Source organism: Macaca thibetana, chromosome 9 (assembly GCF_024542745.1).
Source record: "Macaca thibetana thibetana isolate TM-01 chromosome 9, ASM2454274v1, whole genome shotgun sequence".
Classification (NCBI taxonomy): domain Eukaryota; kingdom Metazoa; phylum Chordata; class Mammalia; order Primates; family Cercopithecidae; genus Macaca; species Macaca thibetana.
The window spans coordinates 121,946,622-121,960,315 of record NC_065586.1 but is presented as its reverse complement, the minus strand read 5'-3'; the positions used below and the strand labels follow the sequence as shown (position 1 = coordinate 121,960,315).

The window sequence follows — 13,694 nt, the reverse complement described above, 5'->3', positions numbered from 1 at the left end:
TTTAAAATATATATATAGCAAGAGCTTACAGAACAGGCAGCACCAAGTGGGAGCTGGAGGGCTTCTCTTGATGCATTTGATAAATATACAGTTTTTACTCAGATTATATGTTTGCTTAGATTTGGGCTAAAGATACCCAAAGCCGCCCCTCGGTATTCACACTCATTAAGAAATTAGGGAAGAGATAGTACTATTGAACTATTTTCCAAAAAGAGAAAAAAAAAGGACAAAAACCCAAAACAAATGGGATGTGATGTACATTTTCCATGTTATTTTATACATGAGCTATCTTTCCAACACTGAAGTTGGTTCAGCAACAAAATAACTAAAGATGTAAATATGCAAGTCAAGAGCCAAAACCATTCTCAACAGCCCAAGGTTGTGAACGTATTTAATTTGCCCCTTCCTGGGGAGTCATTTCTTGGATCATTGACTTACTATTATTCTGTAAAACAGTGGTAGCCCCTGCCTTCCTCTGCTTGCTGCCAGAGTATGATCCAGCTGTGGGGTCTGAAGAGTTTATGTTTATTGGATTTTAATGACTTAGTTAACAAAGGTCATTCCTAAAAGTAATAGAAAACTAAGTGTGTGGAAATAGAATGGAAAAGACTGACTCGAGGGTTATTTCTAGTAGTTCCTTGGTGGTGTCCTTAGATTCATGTTTAATCCTTAAAAGCGGCCGGGCGCGGTGGCTCAAGCCTGTAATCCCAGTACTTTGGGAGGCCGAGACAGGCGGATCACAAGGTCAGGAGATCGAGACCATCCTGGCTAACACAGTGAAACCCCGTCTCTACTAAAAAATGCAAAAAAACTAGCCGGGCGGGTTGGCGGGCGCCTGTAGTCCCAGCTACTGGGGAGGCTGAGGTAGGAGAATGGCGTAAACCCGGGAGGCGGAGCTTGCAGTGAGCTGAGATCCAGCCACTGCACTCCAGCCTGGGCGACAGAGCGAGACTCCGTCTCCAAAAAAAAAAAAAAAAAAAAAAAAAATCCTTAAAAGCAATTATGAAGGATTCTTCCTCATAATCAATTTACTGATGCTATATTCAACTATACTTGTAAAATGTAATTTTAGACCTCTCAGTAACAAAAGGAACAGGGCTTAAAATATGTTCGATAATAGCGGCACGAACAATGTATCGTTAACATATTGCTGACAGTATAATTGTAATTATGTATAACTGTTAACACTTGATGTCACATCTGTAGTGCTTCCATTATCCTTGACAGTAGTAAATAACTTCAGCCTCAGGTGAAATCTGGTTGGATACAAATCTCCAAGTTAAAAGAAACCTCAAATATCATTTAATCTTGTCCTTTTAAATATTTAGTAACTGTGAATGGTAGTAAATATTTATCCAAATGATGTTTATTAGACTGTAAAAGAATTTCCAGGCTGGGTGTGCTGGCTCACGCCTGTAATCTTAGCACTTTGGGAGGACAAGGCAGGAGGATCACTTGAGGCCAGGGGTTCGAGAACAAATTGGGCAACACAACCAGACTTTATCTCTATTCAAAGTAAATTAAAAAAAAAAAAAAATTTAGGGGCCAGGCGCAGTGTCTCATGCCTGTAATCCCAGCACTTTGGGACGCCGAGGCAGGAGGATCACCTCAGGTCAGGCATTCAAGACTAGCCTGACCAACATGGAGAAACCCTATCTCTACTAAAAATACAAAATTAGCCAGGCGTGGTGGTGCATGCCTGTAAACCCCGCTACTCGGGAGGCTGAAGGAGAATCACTTGAACTCGGGAGGCGGAGGTTGTGCTGAACCAGGATCATGCCATTGCACTCCAGCTTGGGCAACAGGAGCAAAACTCTGTCTTCAAATAAATAAATAAATAAATTAGCTGGGTATGGTGACACACACCTGTAGTCGCATCTTCTCAGGAGGCTCAGGAGAGAGCACTGCTTGAGCCCAACAGTTCGAGGGTGCAGTGAGCTATGATTGCACCACTATACTCCAGCCTGGGTGACAGAGCAAGACCCTGTCTCAAAACAAAACACAACAAAACAAAACAAACAAAACAAAACAAACTTGAGCTAAATGGTGATTGAATTATTTAAAATTAAATTGATGAAATCATTTAAGAATACGTGGAAAGAAATAAATTTAGTCATTCCCCAGGTATAAATTTTTTCCACCTCAAAATCCAATGACATGAGATATAAATGTATAGTTCACATATGTAACACATTTCTCACATGGTTACAGGACCTTTCTGATGTGGCTCTGGTTGACTTTTCCAGCCTTATCTCATTTCTCCTCCCTCCTTCCAACCCTGTTTTTTCCTCCTCCTCTCCTTAGCTACAGCTTTACTAGTCTTCCTACTGCCAGCCTCAAACCCATGCTGCTCTCAGGTCTCAGGGCCTATGTACAAGTAATTCCCACTGCCTGGAATCCCTTGCCCTCATTCTTTGCTGGGTCATTCTGCAGATCCAGTACTGCTTCCTCTTGGGAGTCTTCTGTCCATCTCCTCTTCCCCCAATCTCTGAACCCCACCAAGACCTCAGTAGTTCTTGAGCAAAAGCCTCTGCTTAGTTTTCCTGGGATGACCAAAACGAACACCGTCCTATCCATTGTTCAATCCCCAATCCCTAGACCAGAGCTGCAACATAATAGGTACTATAAATGAATGAATGGATAAAGACAGCGACCACTGAAGAACTTGAAATTATAGTTTACACATGTAAACAATAACATAAATCTGAAGAAATAAAGTTTTTTTTTTTTTTTTTTTTTTTTTTTTTTTTTTTTTTTTTTGAGATGGAGTCTCGCTCTGTGGCCAGGCTGGAGTGCAGTGGTGTGATCTGGCCTCACTGCAACCTCCGCCTCCCGGGTTCAAGTGAGTCCCCTACCCCAAGTAGCTGGAACTACAGGCGCGTGCCACCGTGCCTGACTCGCTTTTTTTTTCTATTTTAGTAGCGATGGGGTTTCACCACGTTGGCCAAGATGGTCTCGATCTCCTGACCTCATGATCCGCCCGCCTCAGCCTCCCAAAGTGCTGGGTTTACAGGCGTGAGCCACTGGGCCTGGCCAAATTGTTGTTTTTTAAAAGTTAATATACTCACTTCTTCTCTAAGGCGGGAATATACACAGCCTGGCATCAGTTTGACATAAAACAAAAATTTTAGCATTGTTGTATGCTAAATTTCTTTCACTAGGTTAAAAAAATGTAGAATCCAAAGAGCTGTAAATGCAAACGACAAATACTGTACAAAAATCTATGAAGCATATATAAGTCACAACTTGGAAGCTTTCTCCTCAGCAAATGAGTTAAAAGAAAAGGAAAAGTATTTGAAACCTTCTTGGTGGAAAACGAATGACCTTTAAAAATGCCAACATTTTCTCCAGAGAATAGATTTAGTCTGAGTTCTTCATTTCTGAAATTGTACAAGATAAGACGACTTGGTTTTGGGAGTCAAACTGCATCCTTCTATAAAGATTTCAGATCTTTTAAGTCTCCATACAAAACACTGCCCTTATTTTGAGAACAAAAGGAACAATAAGACAACTTAGGCGGGGCACAGCAAGAAGGGCCTTGAAACAAAGTCCCTACTTAGGCGGGGCAGAGCAAGAAGGGCCTTGAAACAAAGTCCCTGGAAAGGTAAAAAGAACAACAAAAATAGTTAAGTTTAGAGCTCGTGTTAGATCTGATAACTCAAAACTGCACAACTTTTGCCATACATCGAAAGCAACATGGGAAAACAGAAAAAGAAATCATAAACATTTTTTGAGTGTCCTAACTTGTAGAACCCCTAATAATGAATCCAATACACTTGGACAAAGCTCTCTTTTTTTCCTCTCTCTCCTTCAAATCGCAGACTGGGGTGTGGGGTGGGGGGCGGGGAGCAAGACGCGGTCTCTAATAAATACAAGACCCAGCCTCGTGGCGTGTTTAATTGCTGCCATTTTAGAAGAAAAAAGGGGTATTTACAATTAATGAACCAAACTACCAAACTAAAATCATGACAGTAGGAGGAGTAAATGGAACTGTCTGGGCCAAGTTTCAGGGAGGCCCATGCTGGGGGCGCTACGCCCTCCCCCCACCCATACCTCGGGGCTCTCCCGTCGCTCCCAGCCCCCAGCGCGGACCCTCAGGCGCCGGTGGCCTAACCTTACAGACTTGGCAGGATGTAGCCCCCTTCTCCCTTCTCAAAGAGAGAAAAGCGCGAGGAAGAGACGCAAACCGTATTTCCGTGTCCAAGCGTTGACACCTGCGGAGCCGCGCGCGGGGCGCCCACACTCGTTCCCGGGAAGCCCCAGCCCGGCCGCCCGCCCCGGCCCCAGCTCCAACCCGGGCCTCCCTTACTCTGGGGCTCCATGGTCGGCTGCTCCCCGGCCTCCGCGGGCGAGCCCCCAGGCTCCTAACGCCTCTCAGCCAGGGCAGGCGTCGCTACGGTTACCCTGACAACCCGGAGGCGGAGTGGGCGGAACCAGTGGGACGGCGAGCGGGAGGGACCAAAAGCCGCAGGAAGTGAGGGCGCGCGTTAGGACCCGCGCGTCGCCTGGGGCACTCAGCGAGGGTAGCGGCCAGGTCACCGGCTGAGGACACTGCCCCTGAGGCCCGACCAGGCGGTCGCGCCCTCCCTGGCGGGCCCCACAGGACCTGTGCCCCGACGTCTGGGGTAGCGGCCTGCGGCCCCTGCCGTCGCCGACCCGCGGCGTCCGTCGGGCGAGTGGGCCTGCCCACGGGGAAGGCGCCGGCCCTGGGCCTCCCTCTCCGGACTCGGGAGCCGCCGCTGCAGGTAACAGCGGGGCCCCGGCGGCGGAAGGGGTCGGGGGTCGGCGCAGGAGCAGGGGCGCCTGGAGCCGAGTGGGCGGCCCCGACGCACCTGTTGCGGCCGCCTGGGGGCCCCCTGCCCGCCGTTGGCCATGGATGTTCCCCGCCCCAACCCCGAAACGCCGAGGGCGACCTCCGCGCCTGCTGTTCCGGGAGCCGTGCCTCAGCGGGAGGGTCCTCGCACCAGGGGGTCCCTCCGAGCCCGGGCAAAGGCAGGGCCTGGGGCGGTCCCTCGAGCCCCCCTGACGGGAAGCGTGGAGCAGTGGAAGCCGCCGCCGTCGTCGCTGTCGCCCCCAGTGAGCCGGGCGCGTCTCCTGAATCGCGAGAGCCAGGAGCACGGCTTTGCCCGGCTTTGCCCCGTCATCCCCGTGTCCCATTTCAGGCAGGGGGCCCGGGTTGGATCTTTCCCGCTGGCTTCGTTTTTTGTGTGTGGATTTGTTTCAGTCCTTCGCGTTTCCGGTTGAGTTACGGAATCAGCCCACACGTTTTGTAGCCAAACTTTGTAGGACTGTGAAACAATGTAACATTATCCTACAGAATAGCCTTTCACCCTGGTTTTAAAACACAGTGATTCAGGGTTTGCTTTAAGAAAACTTTGAGGATCACAAGGGATTGTTATCTGGTAGGTTGTAAAAATTCAAACAACCGGGAGAGTATCATAGATTCCGGAACGCTGGAAGGAGGAAAGAAAAATGGAGAGGAGAGAAAAAGGATAAGCAAGAAAGTGCAGGGGGCTTAAGGGTGTGGGGGGCTGCAGGATTGATTTAGTACTCAGGTCTGGAGATTGTGGCCCCTCTATTAATTCCAACCGCTGCTCCAGACGGTACTTGAGGGAAATGGAAGGAAGAGCCGTTTTGGGGGGTTATGCAAGTGATTACTAATCTTGCCACTAGAAAGATTTCCACTCCATGGATGACAAGGACACTAAGGAGAATTACTTTCCTCTTAGAAAGGGAATCGTTCAGAGGTTAATTGAACTTGAGAAGCATATATTCTGTGATGGAAGCGACATTTATTATATTCTGCCAAGTTAGGCTTTCCCCCTCTCAGACTATATGGGGACTTTTTCAGATTAATTGTCAAAACAAGAAGTTTTATGTGTGGATATTGACAAGCAGCGTGAGATATACAGAACACATAATTCTTAAGCTAAAGTATTAAGGTAATAAATTAAGGGTGGAAAGTAAACGCTTCATGGAACCTTAACTCCCTGTTCCTGAAATTTAGAAACAGGGGCCTCATTTCTAGACAGAAAGTATCTAAAGATCAGCAGTACTTCTGTATCCAGTTGTTCTCAAGTTCTAGTTTACATATCATTAGCAAAATCACAAAGTGGTCTTTTCATTCAAGATACAAAATAGAGTGATCAGTGTATCATAATCAAAAGTGACAAGATAGTGATTTTAAAAACACCTGGGTTTTATTGACAAAAGAAAAGGATTAAGTCTGCTCAAACAGTAAAGGATTAGCCTTAGTATTTTTTTAAAAAGAAGAAACAACACTGCAGGTCTCTATGCTAAAGTGATAAGGCCTGAGGAAGTTTTCAGGTTGGAAAAAATGGGGATATGTATTGGTGAAATACTTTGCAATCGTATAGAGTGATTATTTTATCAGCAGCTGTGAAGTTGACTTTGAGGAAATTTAGAATTGAAATACTTTAGGTGACAGGTAAAGGCAACTGTGAAAAGCAACATCTGATTTTAGGGGACAGGGTACCTATGGAAGAAGACTGGTTAGGGGTGGAAGTGAGGCAGGAACAATACTCAGTTTCTATTCCTCTAGCACCTAGTGCCATGTACTTGTTAAATGTTTGTTGAATGAGTGAGAAGGGCTTTAGAGAAATTGCTTTGGATATAGGGATACACTTGACTCTTGGAGAAAATACCCGCGATCATAAAGTTGCTAATGAGATAGGTGTGGGAGATGAATGGTAAGGACATTGATTGTAACTTTTTGGAGTTTTCTACCATTGTGTTTTATTTCTTTTCACTGGCATGTTCAGTGTGTTATTAGTGGTCAAATGAAAAGGAATAAAGTTCTAGATACACTTTTTTTTTAAGTTTCCAAGCTCATTCCTACACAGAACAGTTACATTATTGTTTACTTTGCTGATGTTTAACTAAATGTAGCAAACTGAAGCATTATGGATAGAGAATAACAAAGTAACAATGAAGAGACAGATGTAGTCTTTTTCTTATTTAAATCTCTTGACTACCTCAGAATTCAAAGTAAAAACAACTTAAGTGGGAGGTTAACATTATTTAATGCAAATAGGTTGATAAAAAATGTAGCAGATGACCTTGTTAATAATAGTTCTGTCTCCTAGCCTCACTGTGGTAAGTTGAAGAAAGTTTCCATTTTTGTTTTTGTTGGTTTTAGGGTTTTTGTTGGTTTTTGTTTTCTTTACAAGAGTGAGGGTACTTTTTTCTCTGATACTTTCTGAAACTCTTAAGGAGTTCGGTCGAAGGTGGAAATCAATCAAATTTCAATTTTTGGTGTTTTACCTTTTTGTTCTCCAAACTTGTTATGGTCTATGTTCAGTTTGTTGCACTCACGTGGAACGTCTCTCAGCCCTTTCCTTGTCTATGGTATAAAGGAGACTGCAGGACCATGCTGCCCCGGTTTCTGGAAAGTCTTTCCGGATGAGGCTAATGCCTACTCAATGCACTTCTCTCTCCTACTGGGGGTGCTACACGGTTTAGCATTTAGCCCTATAGTATGCTTTCTTACAGAATTTTATCTCATGTGTATGGATCTTGTACCTCTGACTAGATTAAATATTTTTGGAGCTAAGTGCATGACTTACGCTTCTTCTGTGATGTTTTTAGCACACAGTGGGCTTCATTGTGTACCTGATAATTTAAGTAGGATAATAATAGGTCAAATCTTTAGTTAGGGGTCATTGCATTAATTTCTAGCGTTGCCCCTTTGGGAAAACCAAAAGCTATTACTTTGATAGCATTGATAACTTGGGATAATAAAACCTGCAATGGTTATCTGATAGTCTGGTTGTGAGAATCAAGATAAATGTGATTATAGATATCTTGCATATCGTAATGAACTTTTTAAATGTAAAGGACTGTTAATCTTGTATATCGTAATGAACTTTTTTAATGTAAAGGGCTGTTATTGACTTAGGCATAGAGCAGACATTGATTCCGCATTCACAATGTGTTAGGTACTTCCTGGGCTCTGGAATTGCATGTCATAAAGGGTGAACAGGAAATGACCAGGTGCTTCCAAAGCAGAAGAACAGCCTGGGCTGAGGCGAACAACTAAATCGTGGTTTGTTGTGGCTGAACCAGAGAATACTTTATGTGTATTAGAAGAAAATGGGAGGAAGTAAGGCCAGAAAGGCAAATGTGGGCTAAATCAGAAGGAACCTAAGGACTGTGGGTTTATTTTCCTTAAAGGTAATAAGGAGGATTTGGGTCAGTGACTGGATCAGTTTTGCATTTGAAAAGGATCACTGGCAACACTCACATGACAGATTGGTAGAGAGCCTAAATGAGAGACAAAAAAATTGGAGATGTCGCTGAAGCTCAGTGAAGAAATGAAGAGGTAACTAGGAGAGCGATGGTGGGAATAAGAAGGAGGGGGCCACTAAAAGAGGTAGAATTGGCAGATCTTGGTGGTACAGGAGATGAAGAAAGAGAAGCCAGGGATGACAGTGGGGTGATAGAGTGGATTGTTCTGCTATTCATTGAACTCTAAAGAAGAAAAAAGTTTTTGTTGAGGAGTTAAAGAAGTGGGGTAGATGATGTGTCCAGTTTGAGATGCCTGTCATATGCATTGAAAGATCCCGTGAGTAGTAGTAGTTGGACATGTGGGTCTGGAACTAAAGGAAAAAGTCTGAGATGAAGATAGAAATTTGGATTAAGCATTTAAGAATTGAAGTTAAAATGTGATTATACACCCACCAACCACCCCGCCCACCCGCCCCCACCCCCCCCCAACACCCCCCCCCGCCCCCCCCCCCCACACACCTTTCTCCAGGGATATTATGTGGAATAAGAGGGTAAAGGAGGATGCACATTTTACGTTGTGGGGAGGGGCTGATAGTGGAAGAACCCGAGGAGGCTAAAGACCAGTGCTCAGAAAAGGGAGCTGAAAATCTGGGAGGATTAATGGAAGAGTTCTTACTCCTGAGGAGTTCATGCATTGATTGACTGAAATGATTATATTTTCCTCTATCTACGATACAACGCACAACACAGTTCATCTATTATTGTTTTATTAAAGTTAATGTGAAATGACTACCCATTACTTTGTTAACTACAGCAGAAATCTTGATATTTATGTTTAAAAATGTTTTTAAAACATTTTTTAGATACAGAGTGTTACTATGTTGCCTAAGCTAGTCTGGAACTCCTGGGCTCCTCCCACCTCAGCCTTCCAAAGTGCTGGGATTACAGGCATGAGCCACCATGCCTGTGGCTATTTATGGGTTTTCTGTCTCCATTTGGGACAACAAATCAAGTAAAATGTAACTTTAGAAGTTGATTATGATTATGGCTCAAGCAAATACTTTTAAAAAAAGAGACAGATGGATAAAAAGTTCATTTCATGTGTGTCTCGGGTAAAATATGTTAACTTGGGGAGACCAGCAGTAGCCTGTTCTTTAAATCTCAGCTTTTTGAATCTCACACAAAATTTTTCTCAGATATCTAACTAGACTACTTAAATAAGCCAGATTAGTATTTTAGCATACTTTATTAACTCTGCTACTACTCATAGTAAATTACTTTTTGGAATGTAATGCAGTCAAAAAACCATCAAAATAATATCACGAAGCACTGAGTGGTCCAGTCATTTGAACTTCTGACAATACCTTTGACTTACAAACTTATTTGTGGGGAGTGGTATGTTAGTACTATACATAAACATTGATTGAGTTCGGGGGAACTTTCTGTATATACATTTAAAAATATATTTTTTTAATAGAGACAGGGTCTCACTGTGTTGCCCAGGCTAGTCTCAAACTCCTGGGCTCAAATTAACCTCCCCACTTGGCCTCCCAAAAGGATGGGATTACAGGCATGAGCCACTTCCCCAAGCCTAAAATTTTTGTAAGTACCATTAGAATGTAAGAATTCTTTTTAAAAAATTTGATAGTGCAGGGTTGGTTATTCAACCAACATGCACTACAATATTCAATACTGTATATTCATCACTTCTCGGCCTTTTGGCGAAGATCAAGTGTAGTATCTGTTGTTATTAGCATAATATTGTATATGCAACCAATAGTCAATACAAGGTTGGTTGTATCTGATATGAACCAACATTGAGTTAAAAATGGACTTTGAGTATTTTTAAAAAGCTAATTAACTAGATTTGCTTACTTAACATCAAAGAAATTAACACATTACAAGTCTAGAAATAAAGATTTTAAAATAAATTTTGAATTTTGACCTTATCTTTTCTGAGAAAGCCTTTAAATTGATACTGGAAACCAAATAGGATATATTTTTGGGAGATTTGAGCCTATTGAAACAAAGACAAACAAAGAAGTAACCATCTAAAAGTCCCAGTAATGATTAGGTCCATTGTTTCAATTAAAGCATACCATGCTTGAGAGATAAAGTGTATTAAATATTTGACTGTAACTTTGTGTTAGAAATATGTTTTTCAAATCTATAAAAAAGATTTACAAATCTGTCTATACCATGTTTTTCAGTTTTATGGTACTTCTTCCAGACCTCTCTTCCTGACATCTCCATTAGTGTCAAGTATTTCTTCAACCCCCAGTGGTGCAACGTGAGCCTATTTTTAAAAATGTAATCTGGAAGCAATATGTAACATAGTCAGGAAGCAGTATGGATATATGGTTAAGCATATACACTATACATTTAACTGGGGTTAAGCAGAGATCCGACTGCGTGACTTTAAGCACCTGCTCTACCACAGATGATCTTCTAGAAGCTGTATAAATTAAAGCTCTGAAAGTTTACGTTTCCTCATTTGAAAAATGGAAATAATAAAGTAAACCCTCGTGGGGTCCTTAAGAGTTTAAATGAAATAATCCATATAAAGTGCTTAAGTGCCGAACATAGCATCTGGTGTGCAATAATCACTCTATAAATGCTAATTGGTAAAATTATTATCATTGTTATTATTAGTCCAATGGTGGTAGTAGCATGGAACCAGGCCTCTCAAAGTATGGCCTGCAGATCAGGGCCAGTGCAGACTTCCTGGTTTGCAATGAGATCCGGAGCTTGTGCCAGAATGTAAATAGGCGATGTCACTAAACATACTGATTAGTGTTCAGCTGACTTTTTTAAAATAGCAAGACCTCTTCAGTGTAGGAAGCAGTGAGTTGATTTGCATTCTGGTGCAAGCTCTTCACCTTGCCACAAACCAGCACCAGAGTTGATGTGGAGTATTCGACCAATGATCCTGCTCTCCAAAAAATAATAGCCCTTTATTCTGAAGACATTGTTATTCACTCATAATATCTCATTAACTTTCTTTTTTCTAAATATTGTAATAATAGATTATAAGTATATTGTTTATGAGTTCAGCAGTTATTTATTGATCACATAGTTTGTGCACAGTCCTATACCTTATTTTGCAGGAGTTGCAAAGATGGCGCAGAAATTAATCTTGCCTTTAGGAAGTCTGGCATAAACCCGCAAGAGGAAATAAGTGGAATTCTAAATAAATGCATTGAATATATGCAATGAGCGTTTGCAATGTCGTTATAGCTTGGTTCCAAAGATTTCAGTACAGACAGATGTTTCCTTTTGCTGAGCCGCTACCACAAGAGGACAGAATTAATTAATTAATTAATTATTTTTCTGGAAAGGGAGTCTTACTCTGACGCCCAGGTTGGAGTGCAGTGGCACACTTCAGCTAACTGCAACCTCCGCCTCCCAGATTCAAGCAATTCTCCCACCTCAACCTCCTGAGTAGATGAGATTACAGGCACCCGCCACCACACACAGCTAATTTTTGTATTTTTTGTAGAGACGGGGTTTCACTATGTTGGCCAGGGAGATCTCAAACTCCTGACCTCGAGTGATCCACCCGCCTTGGCCTCCCAAAGTTCTGGATTACAGGCGTGAGTCACCACGCCCAGCCAGGACAGAATTAATACCTTTTACTTTTTCAGCATTATGCTATCACACACAATAAAGTTCAGAGTTTGCTTTATTAAGATAGTGTTTGAATCTTGTAGGAGATTCAGAAACCTGCAGTACTAGGGAAATCTGAGTTTTAGATATAATAACTAAATTATAGCTTTTAAAGATTAGTATTGTAGAAGATTCATCCGTGTTTTTTAAATTACTAATTTTCTATTTCATCCTTCGTGCAAACATATGAATTCTAAATGATTGTTCCATAGAATATGAAGAGACATTAAATAAATATTAAAATATTTCTAAAGTTTTGATTAAAATGAGCACAAATTATTCTCAAAAAAAATTCATTGCCAGCGTGGGCAACATAGGGAGACACTGTCTCTACAAAAATAACAAAATAAAAATTAGCCAGGCATGGTGGTGTGTTCCTGTAGTCCCACTACTCGAGAGACTGAGGCAAGATGATCAATTGAGTGTGGAGGCTGCATTGAGCTATGATCGTGCCACTGCACTCCAACCTGGGCAACGGAGTAAGACCCTGTCTTTAAAAAAAAAAAAAAAAAATGCATTGCTCAAACAGATAATGTTGAAACAAATTTTGGAGTAATAGAAACATAATAATTTTTAAAAAACAAGGCATGTATATTTTATGTATAAATATATAGTATAGGGTTTACAAACTATGAATTAGATCACGAGACAGATTTATTTTTGCATACTAATTTACTGGTGAGTGGGCTTAGGGAAAAAAGGAAAATAATGCAAAATGTTCAAGTCATGAAATGTTATTTCATTTTTATTATTTCTTAGAATGTTTTGTATGGAAGTGGATTTATTTGTTTCTCTTATTACCATGCTTGGTGCACCTGCTCATAATCACTTTTGTTGTGCCTTTTGCCATAAACTTTTATCAGCTCTCTTAAAACCTAATCTCACTAATGACTTTAAGAAAATTGAAGGTGGGTTTTAGAAAGATTATAGGTAATATTGAAGAATATAAGGCAGGCATGGTGGTGTGTACCTGTAGTTCCAGCTACTCGGAAGGCTGAGGCAGGAGGATCACTTGAGCCTAGGAGTTGAATACAGCCTGGGCAACATAGACTCTGTCCCTGTTTCTAAAATTTAAAAAAAATACACACACAAACACATATAATGTAAAATAAAGAGAGTAACCTGAAATTTAAGAGGAGAATTGTAAGGAAAAACAAAGAGTAAAAAATGAAATTTGGATCAAGAAATGACTAGGTAAGTTAGGCCCATGGCGCTTGAATCACAACCTTTTTACCATAGCAGATCAGGTATTTTGCGATCTGGTCCCATCTCATCTTTGAACTCATCTTGTACCAGAGTCTGTCTTTCTCTCCAGTTAGGTACCAGCCATACTTGTCTTCTTTTAGGTAATTGTCTGTAAGGTTGAGTCTACATACCATAGACAAAGAATTTCTATTTCCACACCCCACCCTCAGCCCCACCTAACCAGACCTGCCTGTTCAAACTGTGTCCCTACCGTGTTCACATTGCAGACACATGGTAGGCACTCAAGTATTAGTTGAATGGGTAAATGGAAAACCCAAAAATGGAGGCATTGAGGATGAGAAAACTTGAGGACACAGAAGACCTATTAGATTATGAATGATACCGATGATAAAATACAATCAGATGTTGGTCTTAAAATCATGTGCTCCCTAAAGGATAGAAAATGACTCATTCATTATTTACTCAGCTGTAATTATTAATTAGGCACCCACTATATTTGGATTTAGGAGTGGAAATTACCAGTGAAGAAGGTATAGCTCCAGTAACAGTGTAAGTAAAGAAACATAAAGACATGG

At 41.6% G+C, this 13,694-nt stretch overlaps 2 protein-coding genes and 1 pseudogene across 9 annotated transcripts in view; 2 read left to right on the top strand and 1 right to left on the bottom strand.

Annotated features, from left to right (window-relative positions):
- FANK1 (fibronectin type III and ankyrin repeat domains 1) overlaps window positions 1-4,433 on the bottom strand; it is a 121,686-nt gene extending 117,253 nt beyond the window's left edge. For 5 of the 6 annotated variants that reach the window (XM_050803770.1, XM_050803772.1, XM_050803765.1 and 2 more), the window contains exon 1: window positions 4,310-4,433. In XM_050803770.1, coding sequence (XP_050659727.1) covers window positions 4,310-4,322 — 13 coding nt within the window. In that variant the 5' untranslated portion in view covers window positions 4,323-4,433. The remainder of the gene's footprint in view (window positions 1-4,309) is intronic. The other variant, XM_050803767.1, reaches the window with a different exon arrangement.
- DHX32 (DEAH-box helicase 32 (putative)) overlaps window positions 1-13,694 on the top strand; it is a 63,234-nt gene that overhangs the window by 2,339 nt on the left and 47,201 nt on the right. For 2 of the 3 annotated variants that reach the window (XM_050803726.1, XM_050803724.1), the window contains exon 1: window positions 4,473-4,745. The exons of the other annotated variant lie outside the window; for it this stretch is intronic. The gene's annotated coding sequence lies outside the window, so the exon portion shown is untranslated. Of the gene's footprint in view, window positions 1-4,472; window positions 4,746-13,694 lie in introns of those variants that run through there. 3 annotated transcript variants of the gene reach the window in all.
- LOC126963521 (uncharacterized) lies at window positions 9,950-10,127 on the top strand (annotated as a pseudogene).